This window comes from Schistocerca americana, chromosome 3 (genome assembly GCF_021461395.2).
Source record: "Schistocerca americana isolate TAMUIC-IGC-003095 chromosome 3, iqSchAmer2.1, whole genome shotgun sequence".
Lineage (NCBI taxonomy): Eukaryota > Metazoa > Arthropoda > Insecta > Orthoptera > Acrididae > Schistocerca > Schistocerca americana.
Window position 1 is genome coordinate 136814701 of NC_060121.1, and position 23113 is coordinate 136837813.

Genomic DNA, 23113 nt, shown 5'->3' on the forward strand with positions numbered 1-23113 from the left:
ACTCCTGGTGGCCAGCATGCGAACTCTTTTTGACAGCTTCGCCGAGCAAATCAGCTGATGAGTTGTCGAAGTTTATTGATGTTTGCCGCTACAATTTTATCCAAAGTGGCAATCTTCACTGAGCAATTACAAAATTTAGTATTACTTTGGTGCATAGAAACTGCTCTGAAATCCAAATTCATAAATTATTCCCGCCGAAACTACTTACAGCATAAATTATTATCGAAAACAGAAAAGATGTGGAATAGTGCGACTAGACGTTTCATATTGTAATCCCTAAATAATCGATCTAGGGTTCAGTATTCAGAGCGCTGTAATAATTTACAAAAGTATCGCATTCAGTATAAAAACATGAACGCAATGCTGGTAACATGACGTCTTGAAATATCAGGCAATCAGATGCAATGAGCCACTGTTTTAAAGTATAATCCCATGGTTTTATCACAAATATTTTATTCACATAAGCTTGTGACGTGCTCTGTATAATAATCACGACTACCACTTTTTACAAAGATACTTACATGCTACATGGACAGAGTTAATGTCTAAAATATCGAGACTTATTTTGCCGCGCAATAATTGTTGTCAAGCTCTTACAGCGTTTCCATGGTAACCGTTGCAGACGTTATTGCGAGTTGAGCGTGTTCAACTAGAACGTTGCAGATTATAGCATAATAATTAAGAACGTTTCACGTAAGTAATAAATGTATGGAGCTTTAAATACCAATTTTGCGTACCGATATTACTGAAGATTCATTTACTATTGTTAAATGAACTGAAGCGATAAACTGTATTCTGTTTTCCAAATAGCAAAAGCTTCGCATCACCACACAACGAAAATTGTTCCGCGGTGGTAAATTTTTTTAGCAGTAGAAAGTTTTTCGCTTCCTTGTATGATTTATTGTTATTACTATCCCAGCAGGTGTCGTCTCGAAGAACGTCATCGAATTAGAAGTGGAATTAACTAAGTGCTATTTTCTTCGGTATCCGTTTTCAGTTGTGACATAAAAATTGCAGAAATAAATCAAGAGCTTATATGCTATACAAGCAAGCTAACGTTAAACTGACATAAATTCTCTGGCAACGGAACTTCATTAGGATAAACACTCCACAGAGTGGGCCATCACAAGCGACTGTAAGCAAGGAAAACATCAAACAAAACCATTGCACCCTCACAATTAATTATAATTTTGTGTTTTCTTCCAGAATCCGCAAACCATATGAAAAATTAAATGAGTCCTAGAAATAATTTTAGAAATTTATTCAATCATGATGAATTTGCTTTTTATAGCTGAACACTGGCTCAGAGATGACGAATTTATTTACTTTCTGCTCCCAGATTACCAGTACCACACTGTCAATCATTTTTGTTCATCAAGGAAAAGGTCGAGAGACAGTGTAGAATGTATTCCCATAGTTAAAAATTCAAACGAATGAATTATGAGAAAAGCATTCAGTTCATTGCCGTAGATATTAGGTTAATTAAATTTTTCGTTACATGCACCTATAAATCACCTAATGGTAGCTTACCAATTTTTATTTGAAAACTAGACACATTGCTTCAGCTGTACACTTCAAAATATCCCATTGTTTTGATGTGTGGAGACCTAAATATAGACAGCTTAAAAGAATCTTACCTTCACCAAGAAATAGTGAAAGTGTTAAAATATCATAACATGGAAAACATGAAGCACTACTGAAACTGATGTTTTCATTCATTCATCATGTTCTTTAGATCTCATCAAGAAAGAGAACCTTTAGGGGAGAGGAGTGAGTCAGTGTGAATATTAAGAAATGACCTAGAAACCATAAACTTAATCTGTACACTGTATTAGTAATAAACTGCCACTGTAACTGCTGAATGGTATTCATGACTATCTATCTAAATTTAATCAAGTAAATTAAAAAGAAATCTGCTGTCTCTTTGGTCATACTATAAAGCTGCTGTTATTTTGTTTAATTACGATGATATTTTCAAAGAAAATATGTACTTCCAGGTAAATGTAACATCGGAACATATTTACTTACTTGTCACACAAATTTACAATAAATGCTGCTACCTCCTATGTAACTAACAGAACTTTTCATTCCATGAATCCAGATATTCAAATTATTTTGTAATAAGAGTGACTAATGACATATGTTTTTAATTTTCTTTTGAATTGGTCATGATTCCAAGTTTCTAGCATGATGTTACATGGGAGCTTATTGAATATCTTACCAGTAAAGTACAAATTCCATTCTCGGCAGTGAACAAGGAGACAAAATTTACATGAAATTACTTTTGTGTATTGTATTCTGACTGAATAAATGACAGTTGAGTTGCAACTGATTTTTTTTTATCAACACAAAACCATTAACAAATAAATGTATTGGGAAGTTATTGAAAGAAATCCAGGATCATTAAAAATGCTTCAGTAATGCATATGGTTATCTACTTTACATAATATTCTTATTGCTCACTTTTGCTGAATGAACACTTTGTTTACTTTATGTGCACTGTCGCAGAAGATAATTCCATATTACATGAAGTGAGAATTTGCAAAATACAGCAGCATTCTTGTCTTAAAGTAAACACAGTGAGAAATGCTTGTGAGAGTGTAGTATGCTGAACTGAGTTGCTTGCCTAGTTCCTCTGTGTGTTGACTCCATTTTAAGTCATAATCCAACTGAACCTTAAAGAATTTTACATAGTGTGTTTCATTTAATTAATGCCCATTAACACTGACTTCCAATGATAATGAGTCATTACTGCTGGTTCAAAATTGAGCAATATGAGTCTTTGTGAGATTAAGATGTAAGCAGTCAGCTGTGAGCCACTAGTAGGTGTCTTCAGCCATTATCATTCTTGGTAGGGAGGGCACAGCATGTTATCTTGGATGGAGAGTCACTGAACTTCAGGTGTGTCCCAAGGAAGTGTGTTGGGATCCTTACTGTTCATGTTGTATACTAATGACATTGCAGACAACATTAATAATAATCACAGACTTTTCTTATCTAAAATGAAATGCTGTCTGAAAGAAGCTGCATAAATATTGTCAGATCTTGATAATATTTCAAAGTGGTGCAAAGATTGGCAACTTGCTATAAATGTCCAGAAATGTAAAACTGTGCACTTACAAAAAAAGTAGTATCTTATGACTGAAATATCACTGGACCACAGCTAGAATCTGTCAACTTGTACAAATACTGAGGGTAACACTTTGTAGGGATATGAAATGGAATGAACGCATAGCCTGTGTGGGCGGAAAACAGCTGGCAGACTTTGATTATTGGTAGAATACTGGGGAAATTTAATGTCTGCAAAGCAGATTGCTTACGCATCACTTGTGTGACCAATCCTACAATATTGTTCAAATGTGTGGGGTTCACACCAAGTGGTATTAACTGGGGATAATGAACATATGCAGAGAAGGGCAGCACAAATTTTCACAGATTTGTTTATCTGTGGGAGAATGTCACAGAGATGCTGAAGAAACTAAACTGGCAGACTCTTGAAGATAAACTATTCAGAGAAAAGCTACTTACAAAGTTTAAAGAACTATCTTTAAATGATAATTCTAGGATGTACTACAACCTCCTATGTTTCGCTCCCACAGGGATTTTGAGGACAAGATTAGATTAATTATAGTGCATATGGAGGCATTTAAATAATCGTTCTTCCTACACACCGTGCATGAATGTTATGGGAGAAAACCTAGTAATTGGTACAATGGGTTGTACCCTCTATTGTACACTTCATAGTGGTTTGCAGAGTATAGGTGTAGGCGCAGATGTAGATAGGTGTAGATGTAGATCTGAGCTGTGTCTGCTGAGATTTATTTTTGAACCCATGACTAGTATGGTTGTGTCATCAGCAATCATTACAGTTTCATTCTCAGGTTAGTTTTGTGCTTGTGACAGTCTGTTAATGAGAGTCTTATTTCTATTATGAAGGTAAAACTCCAACTATGCAAGATATATTCCATTAATGCAATAACTCTTTATTTTTCCAAGTAGTGGCACGCTCTCTCAGGAGACTTCATATAATACATACAGTCTGTTTCACATTTGTAGCATTGTTTTCAGCTGAGAAAAAAATAAGGTGCATTACTTTCTGAGCAACCCTCATAAATTTTTCCCGGCATTCTTCCTGAATAACCAAGTAAGCACTGTGATTGAGTCATTGTTTATGGTTATGTGATACAACACTTTTTTTTCTATAGTATGTACCTAACTGATCAGTATATTTTATTATTAACATGTGGCCATCATGGTCAGGTAGATAATTGACTAATATAAAGCTCTCAGTTTTCCAGCCAAATGAGGTCATTGAATTGCACAGTCTCTCTATGAATGTCACTTACATCATCTTCTAGTGTAGTGTCATGACATTTTTGTAGTTGTCCATATACAGAGTGAACATTAATAAGAGCAACAAACTGCAGGGTGGATTTCTGAGTGGAAATGGAGGAAAAAATGTTCTATGAACATGTGTCCAAAAATGCATCGTTGCTGCAGTAGACAGCACTGACAAATGAAAGTTCCTCTGACCAGGTGGTGTGTGCCTCTTGTGTGTTGCAGGCTGTGTGATTCACACAGCATACTGTAAGCAGCAGAATAGTCCAGTATTCATGTTGGGAACAAGGCGAGGTCATGTTTGGGTATGGCCAAGCAGGTGGAAACGGTTGAGACGCATTACGGCTATACCAATACAAGTACTCTTACCGACCCCAACAATTTCAAACTACATTTCAAGTCCTTTTTCGACATTTGTATGATCATGGGTTCTTTCAGAAAGATGAATGTATAGGGAAGTGGTGGACTGAGCGTACACCAGATTTGGAAGACCATGTTGCCTCTCTACTGTTTCCATTTGTTTGGCCATAAACAAACACCATCTTGGCTTGTTCCCAAAATGAATACAAGACCATTCTGCTGCTTACAGTATGCTGCATTAATAACACAGCCTGCAACCCTCGAGGAACGTACACCACATGGTCAGAAGAACTTTCAATCATCAGCACCATCTACCGTGGCAACAATGCATTTCTGGACACATGTCCATAGGGCCTCTTTTCTTCCATTTCCAGTCAGGAATCTGTCCCTGCAGTTTTGTCAGTTTTATTAATGTTCACACTGTACTGAAACCACGGTATAGTAAGCTGCCTCTTCCCATCATCATGAGGTGGGTGAGAGTGGGCGGAAGGCTCACACTTGAGCCCGTCAAGTCAGTCAGCCTCCACCTCACATGCCATGCAGATGTCTTCCGGTTGGGAGCACTTCCATTGTATTATACCCAGTAATGAGTCCAAATCACAACATAGTTGCTATCCACCATCTCTGTTCACGGCATGTGAGGGGGAGTCTGGTTGACCACACTGGGACTCAAAGGAGGCCTCTCTTCACTCCCATCTGCTCTGGAGTGAGCTGAGGGGGAGCCTGCCACACTGCAGCATATATATAAGGACAACCAAGACACCATCTCAGCACTTCTCCAGAAGGTGGTGGGAATTACACTCATTGAAACAATGTGCCCATTTCACCGAACTCACTCAGCTGGAAACCCAAGACCTATATATATATATATATTCAACTTGCTGAGAAAGACAACAAGGTCGCACACCTTGCTGAGAAAGACAACAAGATCACATCAAACAACTAACTATTCATTATACAGTGTAGGTTGTTGTGTCTAATAAGTCAATAGCTGTTGCACTATGTCCGCCAGCCTTCATAGAGAATTTAACTGTGGAAAATAATAAGCAGAAGAGGAGGTATATCTTAAGATTGAATATAAATCCCAGTGTTAGGAAGTTTTTGCTGAAGGTATTTGTCTGAAGTGTAGCTGTACATGGAAATGAAATGTCGATGATAAGCAGTTCAGACAAGAAGCAAAAACATTGAAGCTTTTGGAATGTGATGCTATACAAAAATGCTGAATATTATATGGGTAGATCACATAACTAATGAGAAGCTACTGAACAGAACTGAGGAGAAAAAAAATCTGGGGCACAACTTGACTAAGGGATCGGCTGATAGGACACACTCTTGAGACATCAAGGACTCATTGTTTAATACTTGAGGGAAATGGGTGTATAAGAATTGGAGAGGAAGATCAAGATATGGATACAAAAAGTGTGTTCAAACGGATGTAGATTACAGCAGTTATTTGGAGATGAAGAGGTTTTCATGGGACAGAGTAGTGGGGAGAGCTGCATCAAACCAGTCTTCAGACTGAAGTCCACAACAACACATTCACACAGTTTGTATAAGTATCTATTCAATCTCAAGTGTTGATTGGTGAAGATTTTACAGGATATGTGGGACAATTTTGTTAATAACAGTATGTTGCTGGTTTGCAGATTAAATATCATAACTGTTTGATATTGAGTATGGCTTGCAGAAACTTTCCAATGTATACCAGTTTACAAAAAACCAATAGGCAACACAAGCAAAACAGTAACTTTTACCTTGTGCTCCATAAAGCTGAGACTTAGGGTGTCTGTTGTGCTAGTGATGCTGACATTAAAGTAGATAAATTTATGAGTACCACGTTCTGCGGCAATATTATAATGTTGATTTTATAGTCAAGTCATGCACATGCACATGCAAAATGTCTGGAATACATATCTCTTGTAGAAATAAATACTGCTGGATGCTTAGTGTAAAACTGCAGATTGCATGTTATTCTATAACTGCATCAAACACTATAACAAGCAGAGAAAGTGATTAAAAAATCTAGTTCATCGCTGAACATATTTCTCAAACCTTTTGAAGTGTGCTCCCCCCAATCAGCCTGTAATGGAAGGAAAGAGCTGATAACAACTGGCATTAAAATGTGTACAAAAAAGAGGAATCTGTATATAGAACAGAGGACTAGTGCAATCCAGTTGTGAAATTACATTGCAAGAAATCCTGTAAAATTCTAACAAATGTAATCAATAAGGCAAAACACATGCATTATACACAAAAAAGGCAGGTCAGACAAGGAATACCACAGTCCTAAGGCAATGGTATAGGGTAGAATAATCAAAATTTTTCAGTCTGAGAAGTCAATAGTTTTTATTACAACAACTAAAAAACAGGGAACCATAATGAACACTCTACCACTGAAGGCACAGAGCTACCTAATCATGTGCAAATCACAACAAACATAGGACTTCATTTCAAAAGCACAACTCCTAAAGAAATTTTAAAAATCATAAAATTGCTTAAAAGCTCACAGTCTTCTGGATATGGTGGTGCATCAAGTAGGATTTTAAAATCATGAGCAGATCTAATCAGTCACACATTGTGTTATTTTTGTAACCAGTCAATGAAAATTGAGATATTTCTGGATAGATTAAAACATGTGGCAGTGATGCCAATCCACAAAAGTGGATTAGAAATGTAATATCCAACTATCAGTTCACCTCTCTGCTGCCAGTGCCCTCAAAGGTATTTAAGAGAATAGCGTGTGAGAGGATTTATAGTCACACTACACAAAATGGTTTACTGATACCTACACAACATTCATAATGGATTCTTCACAGACAGAGCTATATTACCCTAATAGATGCAATACTAGGTGAACTGAATTTCAGATGGTGTCCACTGGGGATCTTTTGTGACCTTGCTAAGGTATTTAACCGTGCACATCATAACTCATTGCTAAAAAAATGTCCACACTATGGCATCAAAGGCAAACCTTTAGCTTGGCTAGAATCTTATTTACACAACATGAAACAAAGAGTTATCTCAGTGGAGGGCAGTGTAACAATAAACTTAAATTGGGGAAATGTAAAATATGGTGACCCTCAGGACTCAGTCCATGTGCTACCGATTTTCTTGATCTACATTATGTTAATGATCCACTAATTACAAACAATAACAGAGAAAAAATAGTTTGCTGAGGATACAAGTAATCTGAACAAAGGACCCAACTCCATAATGCAGGATGCAGCCCTGATGCGCACTAAAAAAGTATACAAATGGTTCACAGCAAATAGGTTAATCCCGTATTGTTCAAAAATAATATTATACAGTTTCAAACAACAAATAAAAAACTTCAAGTTTCAGAAATGCATACTAACAGTCAGAAAATAAATGAAACCCCACATACAAAATTCCTTGGCAAACAGATGGACAGTCAGTTCAAATGGAAAGAGCAAATTGATGATATGGTCAAGAAACTTAGCTCAGCGTGCTTCACACTGAGAGCCATTTCTCACTTTTCGAAAGAGAAATAATGTTGTTACTGAATTTCACATTATTTCCACTCTGTACTCTCTTATGGAATAATATTATAGGGAAATGCTGCAGGAGCTGAAAAAGTTTTCATACTTCAAAAACAGGCAAAGAGATTAATATATGGGGTCTCTAACAGAACATCCTGTAGGAGTCTCTTCAAATCTCTCATGATATTTACTACTACAGGTCAATATATATACTGTAGTCAACAATATGGAATGTCATTAGGATAAAAATATGTACTTCCATTTATTCTGTAATTTTAGTCATTCACTGAAATTTGTGCCATTAAACAGCGAGGTATAATATTACATGCAACGAATTGTTCTTAGAAAATAAGTAAAACATGATATATAAAATGCTCATGTAATACCACATTATTTCACTTGATTTGTCCTTTATTACTAGTAAACTATTTGTACAACATGCAATCAGCAGGACCAAATAAAAATCAAATCAATTCGAAACAGTAAAAAAATAATGAAAAGAAATGTGGAAAGCTGTGATTGAGACAGTTGGTAAGAAAGACAGGAGTCGACAACATTCATTAAGAATGAAGATGGCGTTACCTCTGGCCCTAAACAATGATATGAAATAATCAACAATCACTTCATAAACTCTGATGACAAGTTTTATTCTTTTATCAGTCTTCCTGAGGCCTCTCACGTGGTAATGTCCTCAAAATAATTTTTTTTAATGTGGCAGTATTCATACTCAGATACTTTTAAAGTATAGTAAACACATTAAATACCAGTACAAAAGTACACTGAGATGACAAAAGTTATGGGATACTTCCTAATATTGTCGGACCTCTTTTTGCCCTGTGTTGTACAGCAACTCAACATGGCATGGACCCAACAAGTCAGTGGAAATCCCCAGTAGAAATATTGAGTCACATTGCCTCTATAGCTGCCTATAATTGCAAAAGTGTTGTCTGTGCAAGATTGATCTCTCGATTGCTTCCCATAAATGTTCGATATGATTCATGTGGGGCGATCTGGGTGGCCAAATCATTCGCTTGGACTCCCCAGAATGTTCTTCAGACTAATTGCAAACAATTATGGCCTGGTGACATGGCACATTGTCATCCGTAAAAATTCTATCGTGTGGGAACACAAAATCCATGAATGGCTGCAAATGGTTTACAAGCAGCTGAACATGACCATTTCCAATCAATGATCCATTTAAATGGAGACCAGACCATTTTGGAGCCTCCACCAGCTTGCATAGTGCCCGGCTCCATGAGGTCTGTCCCCACCCTACCATCAGTTCATATCAACGGAAATGAGACTCATCCGACCATGCCATGGTTTTCCAGTCATCTAGGGTCCAACTGATATGGTCACGAGTCTAGGAGAGGCATTGCAGGCAATGCCGTGCTGTTAGCAAAGGTAATCGCTTCAGTCATGTGCTGCCACAGCCCATTAAAGCCAAATTTCACTGTGCTGTCCTAACATATACATTCATCGTACATCCCACATTGATTTATGTGGTTATTTCATGCAGTGTTGCTTGTCTGGTAGCAAATTCCACTGCTCTCGGTCATTAAGTGAAGGCCATTGGCCTCTGTGTTGTCTGTGATTAGAGGTAATGCATGAAATTTGGTATTTTTAGCACACTCTTGACACTGTGCGTCTCAGAATACTGCATTCGCAAATGATTTCGGTAATGGAATGTCCCATGGGTCTAGCTCCAACTAAAACTCCACATTCAAGGTTGTTAATTCCCATCACGTGACCATAATTGCATCAGAAACCTTTTTGCATGAATCACTTGAATACAAATGATAGCTCCACCAATGCACTGCCCGTTTATATCTTGTGTACATGATACTACTGCCATATGTATATGTGCATGTCGCAATGCCATGACTTTTGTCACCTCAGTGTGTAGCTCTGTAGGAGGAGAAGGAGATAAACCTAAATGTACAGTTATCATGCAACTTTTTTTCTGCATTTATTATCCTACCTCCCTTATTCTGGATGCATCATGATCAGCTTTGTGATTCAATTGTGCTCTTTTTGGTGTAAACATGTACACAGAATGTTAAAAAAAGTATTACCTGTTATGAAAGGTGGTAGTACAGACCAGAACAAGACAGAAATGTCTTGTAAACATGGGCTTAAAATGCACATCTTAAGATCTATGAGCAGTTGTTCATCTTTGCTATTGTGAAACGCATCTTTTCTACTGCAAGCTCTATGCTATTACCACTGCCCTACAGAATGCAGTGAACAAGTGAGGACACATTACTGTGTTATTTTTCATGGATACAGCATGCTGTAAACACCTGTTAATGTTGTTACTGTAAATGATGTTAACAGTTCTGGGTAAGTACAGTGCATACATTATTTGTAATAGAAACAGTTTGTGCTTTGCTAAGTTTATGACATGCTTTTTTATTGGAGTTCCATCTTTGCACTTACCAGCATAATGGAAGCCTATTACTCCACATGGGACGTGACAGACATTATCTTCTGTTATGGTCTGGCAAATGGAAGCAACCATTGAGCCAATTTCCTCACATCCTGATCTTGAAAAATATCTGTAACGCTGGGCACCATATCTACAATTATTCAGTCAGCCATCTTTCCAACTGTTAGCAGGCTCTGGTTCCATAACTGCAATCGCAGATCATAGCAAACCTTTGCACAATTCATGCTCCTGTCATGGAGGAGCAAGTAGTGGAATGAGTGGAAGAAGCTTGTTAAATTAGTGTACACAGAATTTCAGCATCTAATGGAATTAGTCATCCTCCAGTTGGGCAATCTTACATGAACAGTTACTGTATGCATTTCTTGTACAGCATGTCCAAGCCCTTCAGCCACAAGATCAACCACCAAGAATGCAGTTCTACCAATTACTATTGCAAAGGCATGATGTAGATTCACTTTTCACCATGAAGCTACTGCTCACAGATGGGAACGGTTTCAGAAGTGAGAAGGGACTGTTAGTTTTCATTACCGATATGTGAGCTGATGCAAATCCACAAGAAGCTGGGCACCAGGACCGATTTTCATTTAATGTATGGTCAAGAATTACTGGCAATAGACTAATAGGATATTACAGGATTTGACCAGAAAGTAATGTATTGCATCCACCACAACCAGCCCCTTACCCACCCCATCCCCCACCCACCCTCCCACCCCCACCCCACCCAGGTTTATTGACTGAGTGGGTTCAACAGCTTAAAATTCTTGGAAGCATGACCCTTCTGCATCAATACATTTTCACAAGCATGATTACCATGCACCATAAGCTTTCTGGAACTCCTCAGTGGGATGCTGTTCAGAGAAGCCATTGAAGTAGCTACATGTTGTCCTCTGACTCACAGTGCTCTCCTTTGAGCCAAGGAAACAAAAAATAGTCTTCTGTTGCCAGATCATGACAGCAGGCTGGCTGTGGCACTGTTGTCGCATTGATCCAGTTCAGGTAGGCTGACAACAAAGGCAGTGTGAGCCAATGTGTTGTCGTGGTGCAGTTTCCATGAAGCATGGAGCTCCTTTTGGACGTGGGTGATCCTGTGATTCTGTCTCTGAAGCACTTTCTTGTAGAATTAGCGTTGGTGGTCAGGCTAGGGGGTATGAAATCAAGGTGCACTATCCCCTTTGCATTAAAAATAAAAAAAGTAGTATAGACTTCACCTGGGACTTGTTTATGTGAGCCTTCTTCAGACACAATAACTGTGTCGTGCTTTTCCATGCACTTGACCCCAGGTCATATTGAAAGACCTATGACACATCCCCAGTGATCACATGGTGCAGGAAATTGGGAGTTTCTTGGGTCCTTCACACATTTCCACTCAATGTTGCTTATGCACTTCGGTCAAATTTCTGGACACAAGTTTAGGAAAAATCTTCTGCATAGCCATGTCTTCCAATACAATCTCATGAATAACTATTTTTGGCAAGTCCAATTATTCTGACTTTAAGTGAACACTCTTTCAGCAGTCTGAATTCAGTAACCAGCACACATGAGCTCCACAGTCATCTGTTCACGGTGTAGAAAGGCATCCTGCACAGGCCTCATCAGTTACCTCCTCGTGACCTCCAAACACCTTGTGCCACCGGTTCAACCGTCGTATGGGAAGGTAATCATTTCTGAAGGCTTCCTTAAGCATTCCAGAAGCTTCCACCTGCATGCTGTTGAGCTTCATGCAAAACTTTATTGCATAGCATTGCTCTAATGCTTTCACCATTGCAAGTTTGAAGCGACCATTAAGTAGAGGGTCACAGAAGAAGCCACCCTAATGCTCCCAAGAGCACCGAGACAATTGAGCAACCTGCCACTTGCGACCTACACCCCCCCCCCCCCTCCCAATCCCCCTCCCCACCCCCATGTCACAAAAAATGTGACATATTACTTTCCAGACACTGTACATGCTATCAAACAGATTAACTGATGCAAGGTATGGCCAGTTTCTATCAAGGGACTTACATGGCAGCTAGAGGAAGTACCATTCCAAGTGGTTGCAGATGTGGTTCAATCATGATGTAGCACCAGCCCATTTTCTCCAAAATGTCCAAGAATACCCCATGCAGACATTTAATAGACAATGATTTGGTCAAGGAAGTCCAGTACATTGGTCAACTCATTTCCCCTTTCTCAATCCCCTGGATTTTTGGTTGTGGGGACACGAAATCTTTGGTGTATGCAAGCCCCTTTAATTATGTATAAACACTACAGGAACGCATCATCAGTGCCTGCCAGTGCATCCGTGACCAACCAGGCTTTTTTCAGAGAGCGTGTCAGACAGAATCATGCCTTACTATGAATGGACACCATATTGAGCACCTCCTTTAGCAATGATTCACAAGTCCAGGTCACATGTAACAGCAAGCAGATTACATCAGAAGCTCTGCTGTGTTTCGCAGTAACAGAATAATATGTTCTCATTTGTTAACTGCAAACTGTAGGTCATTTTCAATAACAAAGAACTAGCAATAGAAGAGATGTGTTTCACAGTAGCAAAGATACATAAGTGCTCACAACTCTTACATACACGTTTTGATGCCCATATTTAATGGACATTTTTTTCTCGTTTTTGCCCATGCTGTATCCCTATTAATCTTCAGGCACTGCATCTCCCAGTGTCACCAATATATACACACAAAAATAGATCACATCTCTCCTAGCATTTGGAGCAGAAGAGTGTTCCAAAAATTATGAGTGCTGTGATCTATTTTTACAGTTGCAGAAATTGGTATTGGGCATCCTCAATGTATGTACTGACCAGCCTTTCTGCTTCATTGTCGTTTTGACAGTTTTTAGTTGGATGGTCACCCATTTTTACACTAATGCAATGATTTATATAGTGGTATGGAGTTGTGTGAATACCTCTTAACTGCATTTGCATGAGGAAATAATTGTCTGTCATATGTCAGTAGTCCAAGAGTACTAAATGACATCAAGATTCCGTTCAGTGCAACTCTCATTATTCTCTTCCCTGATGACACAAATGTTGTTGTAATTGATGTAAACTAGGTATTACTAACACCTGCAATGAGAGTTGGTTTGAAATCAACAACTTAATCATAAATCTGTCAAAAATTAATTATATTCATTAGAGAAAAACAAAGTCACATCATGACCCAGAACTCAGAATTCAAAATAAACATACTGAGAGGGTAGCTGTCACCAAATTTTTAAGTGTTTATGTTGACAAAAATTTAGTCTGGAGAGCCAAATATGCTCTGCCTCACTAACAAGGTAAGCTCCGCTTTCTTTGTGTTACATGTAATTGGTATTGTGTGTAGAAGGAAGTGTAGCCAAGATTAGAGAGAGAGAAGAACAAGGCCATTAACTATTTAGATATAACTTTTATGAAACAGGAAACATGAACTGTTTCAGCATTTTTAGAAAACCTACAAACACAGATAAGATTCAAAGAATCGTGCCAGCTGATGTGCTACAATATGGCATACTTTAGTACCATCTTACAGAGGATTGTAAGATTACCATCAGATAATGAAAGTGTAGATATAGAGCTGATGACACTTAAACTCATCGTTGATGTCAGTAGCTGTCATGATGGCCTAGTAGATGTCCTGTACAGAAATATTAATAAAAAATGTAGCAAAAACAATTGAGATAATAGCACTGTAAAGCAACCTGACATAAAATGAAAAATTGAGATAAAATTTATTCCTATTACATATAGAGGAAAAGCATCAGACAGAAAATGGCAATTTCAGAAAACTACTGTTAGTCTTGCATTTAATACTGCTCACATATTACAATCAAAATTGAGACATAATATTAAGAAAGGTGTATTCAAAATTTTGTAGATTGGTTTCGATTATATGCCTTTTACATGTAACTATTAATATATCACAAGACATAGAAGGAATAACTTAACCAATGGCCATACTATATTTCTTGATACTACATTTGGTATTAATCATCTAGAGAGAATATCACACGAAAATAATAATTGTGCTGCAATGTATTATGTACCAAGGGTTAGAAATACAAGGTCACAGATTAGTTTAAGAGCAACTGCAATCCTTGGCAAGTTTATAATTATGTTGGTTATATCATTAATGGAAGGGATTTTATGTAGATTGTATTCTGTGTAATTTTTGCCTTTGATTCGCAGTAATTCTGGACGGAGTAAAATTAATCAAGATGATATTGTTAGAAATATACGATGGCACATTGATGATCGTCATATAGGGAGAACACCTATGAATATATTAATTATATTGTATACAGATATCTGTGAATGATTAGCAACATTAGATTGTGGGTTATTTTATGAGCTTCTGCAATCTAAGTGGGGTGTAATTGTATGTTGATCACAGAAAACAATGGAAGAGATTTAACCTTGACACTGGGTGACTTGTTTGTACTTAGGCTCAAAAAATGGTTCAAATGGCTCTGAGCACTATGGGACTTAACATCTATGGTCATCAGTCCCCTAGAACTTAGAACTACTTAAACCTAACTAACCTAAGGACAATACACAACACCCAGTCATCACGAGGCAGAGAAAATCCCTGACCCCGCCGGGAATCGAACCCGGGCGCAGGAAGCGAGAACGCTACCGCACGACCACGAGGTGCGGACTGTACTTAGGCATCAGGGAACGTGAGTAGGCATCGTATGTGTTGCTATAAATAAGCTCATTTATACATTACATCTAACAAAAAGAGAATTTTTTTTTTAAATATATATTTCACAGGTTCAGTTAAGAGTAGTTGCAATCCTATGTGGTAAATTGTTTGTGGAAGAGATTTCCAGTGGTCATCGGGTGACGAAGTTGCAGGTAGACATCAGGGAATGAGCTCTTACCTAAACATCGCATGAGATACTGTCGTATACAAGTTCACACATTTTGGAGTACATATGGATGTAATTAAATTAGATTACATATGGCATCTTAAGGCATACATAGGATTTTTTGGGAAAGTTTTAGGTTTCTCTTATGTATTTTGACATTAAGAATCATTAAAAAATATTTAGAAATATTCTTGGAGAAAGTTTTCCAATAAAGATTGGCATATATTGTAATTCTATACAAAAATTTGTCTCAAGTATTTAGCACAGAAATGTTTTAAAATTATGATGATCTGGACACTGGCCATATTCCATTAAAGGATGACATTTTTGACATTAGTCATCTAAGATGTCTATCAAGCGAACATATTTGTTCTAGCACAGGCATATTTAGAGTGAGCTGGTAAAACTAGATCATGGGCTCAGTTTAAGAGTGATTGCATCCCCATATGTTGTAATAATTGTACTTTGGGTATATTAAACATAGACGAGTGTTCACGTAGATATCAGGTGATCAGATTGCACATAGGTGTCAGGTTATTTCACCTACACCTTGAGTGACTGAGGTGGATAAGCTCATGTAAATATCATAGTCAATAACAAAAGCACAAATATTAAATAACTCCATTGTTGGTATATATACCTTGAGTGTATTCTTGATGAAATGTCATATCTGTGCCTGTAGATATCAAGCTATTTCTGGATGTATTAAAACTCAACCTACATATGATAGCATTAGTTGTAAATAGAGAGCTTTTAAGTGGTTATAGTTATCATTTTTGTGGTATTGTATGAAGAACAATTAAATAAAGAATTGTTAAGATTTCTAAAGTGGTATAAAAAGGCATATGTGTAAATTACATTTTATGAGTGTTGAACATCCATTTACAGACAGTTTTTTAAAATTGTAGAATACTAACTTGATTTAGGCATATTTAATTATAACGAATAGTAGATCCATGCCTTAATCTAATATGAGATGATAATATCGATCTTTACTACCACTGTGCCATCTGATGTACTTACGTATCACTAAGACTTTTTACCCTGGGATCTGTAATTGTAAAGTGGTGATAAATATGAACACTTGTAATTGGCATAGTAACATGCATAAATAGCTGTTATTTTAAAATTGACATGTCGACTTCTAGTATAGCTTGCGATACCAACATTGACAAACATTGTATAGCATTGCTTACTGTACTGAAGGAGAAGATTGTGTATTGATGTAAGCTTGTTGTTATTCCATGTATTGCAAATCTTAGATATAATTATGTGTGTTGTTATGTTAGTTACTATATCCTAGCATTTTTGGTCCCATCCTTGCCGATCCAAAGGCAGAAACAGAAAATTGCCAAAACTGGTAATCAATATGAATAAATGATTTTAGCAATCTTAGGACCTGAAAAATGTATTCAGTGTTCGTAGCCAAATTGTTTGAGGCTAACACCCTCCAAACAATTATTTCAACAGTTAAATATTCTGCTCTTGCTGTGCCTCTATATACAAAAATGTGTAATTAATATAAAAAGGTACAATGGCAGTTTCAAAAGTAACTCAGATCTCCATTCTTACAATAAAAAGGGTAAACAAGCGTTTTTTTCATAGATAAAAGAAATAAAAACATTGTCTTAATTTAAGTATGCAATATTCAAAGTTTTAATGACCAAATGCTATTATAGTGTAAATGAATACGTGCATTAAACTTGTAGCAAATATTCATTAACTATGAGCCTACTGTCAATAGTACATTTAATTAACTGCCTACTCTGATGTGAATGAATATTTTGAACAAAATCTTTATGTAAATATCAACTAAGCATTCCATATAAAACACTTTTTGCATAAATTTTTGTAATTCATCAAAGTTGTACATGCAAATTTGAATATGATATTGCGTATGGTACTATGCAGCCTTGTACTGTGTAGGGTTCTGTACACCCTTGTATTTTTTATGCTATGTAGCCTATTTTCTGACAACACCCTTTCATCTCTGGATGAATAAACTACTAGTACTATTATTACTAATACTTGATAGTTTGAAATTGTAGCCTGTTTCTAGGCAGCCACTTAATTGGTTTATTAAAGACGATGATGACTCCCCTGTTTCAGGTAATGAGCGTTTTCTGGCCTGCCAAAGTATTTCATTACATAAAGCAGAATGGTGTATGTGGCTGACAGCATTGTCCCAGCAAGATTTCTCACACTTATTGGTCATTTGACAATTACACTTTTAATTTTCTGGGCCAAGGTGAGAAATTTGTGTTGCTGTGAAACCAAATAAATAAAACATATTTTCACTTGGTGAGAACTGAAAGCACAATAAATTGTTCTCTTTGTTGCATATATGGTGCAGTTTCTGTTTTTGAAAAATCAGTATGTTGTAGCTATTATTATTATCATCCCTCTGCCACGCACCATACAGTGGCTTGTGGAGTGTTTATGTAGATTTAGATGTAGATGTATTATAAGAATTCTTGTGTTCTTATTACAGGATGAAAGCATTAAAGTATGTCTGCCCCCCGACCATACACCAGAAGATTATGAATACAAAAATAAAGAGTAAGTCATCAGTTGTTATGCTAGGTAAGATAAATATTCATATCCATGTCAATTCTGATTCTTAATTTTCAGGTTGACTGTAGGTCTCAGTATTGCCCTAGGTTTGATAGGGTTTGAGTTCCTTGGCTTTCTGTTTGGAATAACCATGTTCATGCCAATGGTGGCTATGATTTGTATCCTTTAAATGCTTTCTCAAAACAAAATTTTTGGTGTCAGAGTATATTCTATTGTGTATTTGTCTCTGCAAAATATGTAGTGTTTAGTAGTGGTCAGTGATATCTCTTAGCAATTTTACAAAATCAGAATAGAGCACTCTCATGAAATCAAACAATGGAAAATCCAGGATGGAATGTATCAATATTATGAAAAGGAAAGCTGCCACTCACCATATAGCTGAGATGCTGAGTTGCAGACAGGCAACTCTGCGGCTCAGCATCTCCGCTATATGGTGAGTGACAACTTTCCTTTTCATGATATCGCACTTCCATGAAAAATTCATAAAAGTGTTGCCAACTACTATTTATAGTTAATGGCATTTCCTGTTGCTTTAAAATAAATTACATTGGTTGAATTCCTGGGGTTAGTAGATACAAGATTGAAATACCATAGCAGATTAAAACAATTGTCAGTCTTCTAGTAACTCAGTAGTCTTTCTCGACAGAGAGAGGTACTAGTCAAGGGAGGTGAGTAACTATGGCATAGATTACTGCCAAATTAAATATGTAAGGCAGACAGTAAAATAGGCCTTGATTTATTATTATTATTATTATTGTTATTATTATTATGGCCAACTCAAAAGGTCTACTGCCATCTCTGCTTAAGGTTTAGTGTTCACTAAAGTGAGATATCACAGGATGTGGGTACTGCAATGTTTGTGTATGTCTGGTTAAGGTTAACCATTTATATGCACACATCTGGAAATAGATCGGGTCAAAAGTCGAACAAAGGGTAGCAGTTTGAAGGGCAGAGGGAAAAAAGTGCCAAGGGAAAAAAACCTCTGCGAGAGTTAGGTCGGGTAGTAAGAGCAGTAGTAGAGGTCTTGCTGACTGGGATAGGTCGTGCAAGGATGGGTTATGTTAGAAGCGGGTATCATGCAATCAGATACTGTGTCATGCCAAGTTTCATCATAAGAGATCAGTCCTAGATGGTGCTGCTGCATGGTGTGCTGCAGTTTGAGCTGTGAGAGCCTCTGCCACACTGTCAGTGGTGACGTCACATGGGGGAGGTCCCAGGTCATCCATCGGTGTCTGGTGGGTGTGCATCGTAGCCAAGCGCATGGAGATGCATGGTCGCATAGTACCAACACTCCTCGCTTGTTGGCTGCACTGACAGGCTCAATGAGGGCTGCGGCTGAGTCTTCCCTGTGTAGCGGACGATGAAGCCCATGCCCTTGAGTGTCCTAGTTGCCCTGGTAGCCCACTTGTCGGAGCAGAGCTGCTCGGAGCCGATGGACTTCGGCATTGTTGCTGCATTCTCCGTCTTCTTCTTTGGTGTGTTCTTCTGCCTGTTGCTCCGTCAGGGGAGCGACGGCTGGCATCTTCTCTTCATCTGCAGTGTCCGCACAGATGACATGCACGATCTGTGAGTGCAGTTGCCACAGCTGGTTGCATGCCTCCTTCGTCTCTGCAGTCAGGGTGGCCTTGAAAGCTGCCCTATCTGTGTTCATGGGGGCTTTGAAGGCCGCAATTGCCTCCTCCATCTCTAGGGAGGGGGGGGGGGAGCTTCGGCGGTCACGGGAAAACCTAAGAGCTTCCTTAACCCGAAGATGTCACTGCCATCTGTCGCAGTTCCCACTACGACGATGTACAGCAGCGGCCTCTTCTTATTAGTCCGGTTGTGCAGTTTAGTAGTTGCACCCCAGAATCTGGCTCATGACAGTCCTTCCTGGACCGTCTTGTCATCACATATCCAAGGCAATCCACTGATCAGGACCTCGCATTGCTTTTCGCACTGTTTCAACGCTGTCGTCTTCTCCACAGCAGGTGGATGGACAAAGTGGGTTGCCACGGCACTCCTCAGTGCGTGGTGGTCGGCCGCACTCGCTGCCTGCAGTTGGACGATGGCATCTGAGTCAAGGGCCCCAATGCCTACTTCGCTGCAGCAGCTGCCTACAACATCATATACCTCTGTCCATGACCCTCTACTGCACTGAATGTACAGAGGGGGGACAGGTACATGATGCTCTTTGCACTTTCGATCTGCATTCCTGCTGGGTTGGGGTGCCGAAGGCTTCTTCTCTATGTCTGTCTTCTTCTTCTGTCCATTTCTGCTCATTCTGTGGGGTGAGATGCGAGAACATGACAATTTTGCAGTGTCGTAAAAACAACGCACGAAAATTTGCGCTAGAGTCACGCCACAGTCAGAGCACAGCTTCACAGCTCTTCTTTTTGCCCAGCACGGGTAGCGCACTTCACCAGTGATGTGCGCGCCTCCGCTCCCCAGCTGCAACTAGGCCTTGATGTCAGCCAATAGAGCACAGGTCTGTGTTCAAGCTCTGCTCCAGCCAAGAACACCCATGCAGTACTTTGTAGGGGGAGGGGGGTAGACCAGGGGACATGGAGTATTTTTAATATTTTGGAAGACAAATGGTGACTTGTAAGCAGCCATAAAAAAGTTCCAGTACTGAACCTTTTAAAGACCTGCATAATACCAACTTTTAAATAATTTTCTTGAAAGAAACATACCTGACTACGCTATTTTTTTTTTTTTTTTTTTTTTTTTGTGTGAGCTGGGGAAGGGTGGGGCAGGGGGAGGGTGGGAGAGGGCGGACCATTTCCCCCAAGTACGGGTGCCCTTAGCACCAGCAAACATTTTGTATATATATCACAAACATTCATGACAAAGAGCATATCTTATTCCAAGGCAAGAAGGAAGACTACAAAGAAAAACAGTCACCAGTATTATTCTATCTTTCAGCACTGAAGAAACCAGTGAGGCAAATAATGTATAACTACTGTAGTTACATAAAAGCCTTGATTATAAATTATTATGGGAGAGGTTTCAATAGCTTATCAGGGTTGTTGATTCATCCAATATTTGTTGTTATTCATAGGCCAGTCACACTTTCCTGGTTCTTTATTACTAGTGGTCTTCTCCATGCTGATCTGCTCATTTTTAGCAAATCTTATGACATAGGGCAAAAAGTTTGAAATATTGCAAAGATAAATGCAGCAATAATAGGGTCTGGCAGCACAAGAAGTACAGATATCTCATGTATGTGGGACGTAAATGGATTCATGATTAGTGTAGAGAAACTGAAACCTTTCATACAGATGAGAAGCTTGTGTCTTCATTTCCAAGAAACTAATTTCAAAGCTTCTGATGCTTTTGTGCTGAAGGGTTATAACATCCGTAGTAAAGTAGACCTGAGTGGGTATAGTGTTAAATCAGGAACGCCGATTTGTTAATGATGAATATTACTGCTTGCTTCATCTCCTCAGCAACATCATATAAGCAGTCACTGTAGCAGTGCACATGCCTTTTGGAGCAATTCTTTGTTTCATTTCACTGCTGCTACATGAAACATTATAAAATGAGGTTTTCAACTTCATCAGATTGTCTTGTCAACCATTTATCCATTGTGGAGACTTAAATGCACACAACATACTATATTTTGGATAAAATTGTTGAGAGCCTCATATGAGTAGAAGAACTATGGTTCCTGAAAAGAGTCCAATAAATACACTTTATCACCACTTCAGAATTATTCTCTGCAAGCAATCATTCAATATGCTGTAATTGAGCAAGTGAAGAGACAAATAAGTTGTGACTACTGTAATTGTATGAAAAGCCTTGATTTATAAATTATTAGGGGAGATATTTTAATATCTTATCAGGGTGGTTGGTTCATCCAGTATTTGTTGTAATTCATAGGCCAGCCACACTTTCCTGGTTCTTGATTACTATTAGTCTTTTCTTTGTTGATCTGCTCATTTTTAGCAAATTTTATGGCATAGGGAAAAAAGTTTGGAGTGTTAAATTATGAGTGACTGAGTGTGATTTGGTGCAGTTCTTAATTAGTTCCCATAATTATACAGGAGCCAGAAATTTAAAAAGATTTATCTGGTTTCCTGTCACTTACAGGTGCCATGTGATCCCAGTCAGTTTAATCATAGACAACCATTTTAGCGCACTTTCGGTTTTATCTAGACATCGATTGCTGGGACTTGGCTGTAAACAATCACTTTGCTGCACCATGATTTTTTTTAAGTCTGTGATATACAATGTTTTATAGTAGTTCACATCTTTTTTTAAAAACCATTGTAATTGTATAATATTTTAATTTCTCGTACAGATCACCTGAAGTTGAAGATTTACTGATGCTAAACCAGTAGTCACTTTTTAATAAAAGTATTTTAACAGCCAGTGTGGAAGATTTTATGCACCATGTGTTCTCTGTGTTGTTGATATGTTTTCTACATGCTTAATTCCTTAATAGTGCAGCTATTTCCTGTCATGCCAGTGCTTGTGTGCTGCTGGCCTATTTCATATTTGACGAATGGGACTGCAGAAACTACTGGTGGGTATTTGGAACATGCAGTGCAGTTCCTGCACTTACTGAAACCACTGTGATATTTACCATGCTAGCTTTCAGGAAACTGTGAGCTCTTGCAACAGACGCATGAAACAATTTGAATGGTTCTCTAATAATCCTAATATAAGAATCTATGTTTACTGTTTGTACTTTTTAAAATAAATTGAAATTCAATTCCACTCAGTCTCCCTTAATCCTTTAAAAATTATCAGTAAGGTTGTTGTCTTGGTGACAGTAATTTTTAATGCAAACTAAAGAAAGCCCATGATTACTGATAAAGGCTACATCTATTGCTTATATAATGAATGTGCTGTGTGATCACAGATATGTTGTCATGGGAGTAAATTTTTTACCTGTCATAGTAAGAATACAGTTGTTTATTAAGTTAGGTTGTTCGAAATTTATCCACGCATAATTTTCAAACAATATTAGTTATGGTTCATCATATTTCGGGCTTGCAGCCGGATCACGTTGACATCTTGGCACGATATTTCGGCTAGCAAACATGCAGCCATCTTCAGGTGAGTA

The 23113-nt window shown here is 38.1% G+C and overlaps 1 protein-coding gene across 2 annotated transcripts; it reads left to right on the forward strand.

Annotated features, from left to right (window-relative positions):
* Positions 1–607: 607 nt before the first annotated feature.
* On the forward strand, positions 608–22693 carry LOC124607267 (transmembrane protein 107-like). Of its 2 annotated transcripts, XM_047139545.1 has the most exons (6): positions 653–693; positions 923–1135; positions 17602–17740; positions 17984–18051; positions 18124–18224; positions 22495–22693. In XM_047139545.1, exons 3-6 carry the CDS (start codon positions 17651–17653, stop codon positions 22653–22655), a joined length of 420 nt encoding a protein of 139 aa, XP_046995501.1. In that variant the 5' UTR covers positions 653–693; positions 923–1135; positions 17602–17650; the 3' UTR covers positions 22656–22693. The 2 variants fall into 2 exon arrangements, with proteins under 2 accessions (XP_046995500.1, XP_046995501.1); XM_047139544.1 differs by lacking the exon at positions 923–1135 and having other exon boundaries at positions 608–693.
* Positions 22694–23113: the final 420 nt, after the last annotated feature.

Excerpts from the sequence above, each read along its gene's own strand:
- LOC124607267 (XM_047139544.1), top strand. The coding sequence starts at position 17,651 with ATGGTGTATGTGGCTGACAGCATTGTCCCAGCAAGATTTCTCACACTT. Across the intron at positions 18,052-18,123 it reads TATGAATACAAAAATAAAGA|GTTGACTGTAGGTCTCAGTA; the intron begins GTAAGTCATCAG and ends CTTAATTTTCAG. Across the intron at positions 18,225-22,494 it reads GCCAATGGTGGCTATGATTT|CTATTTCCTGTCATGCCAGT; the intron begins GTATCCTTTAAA and ends TTAATAGTGCAG.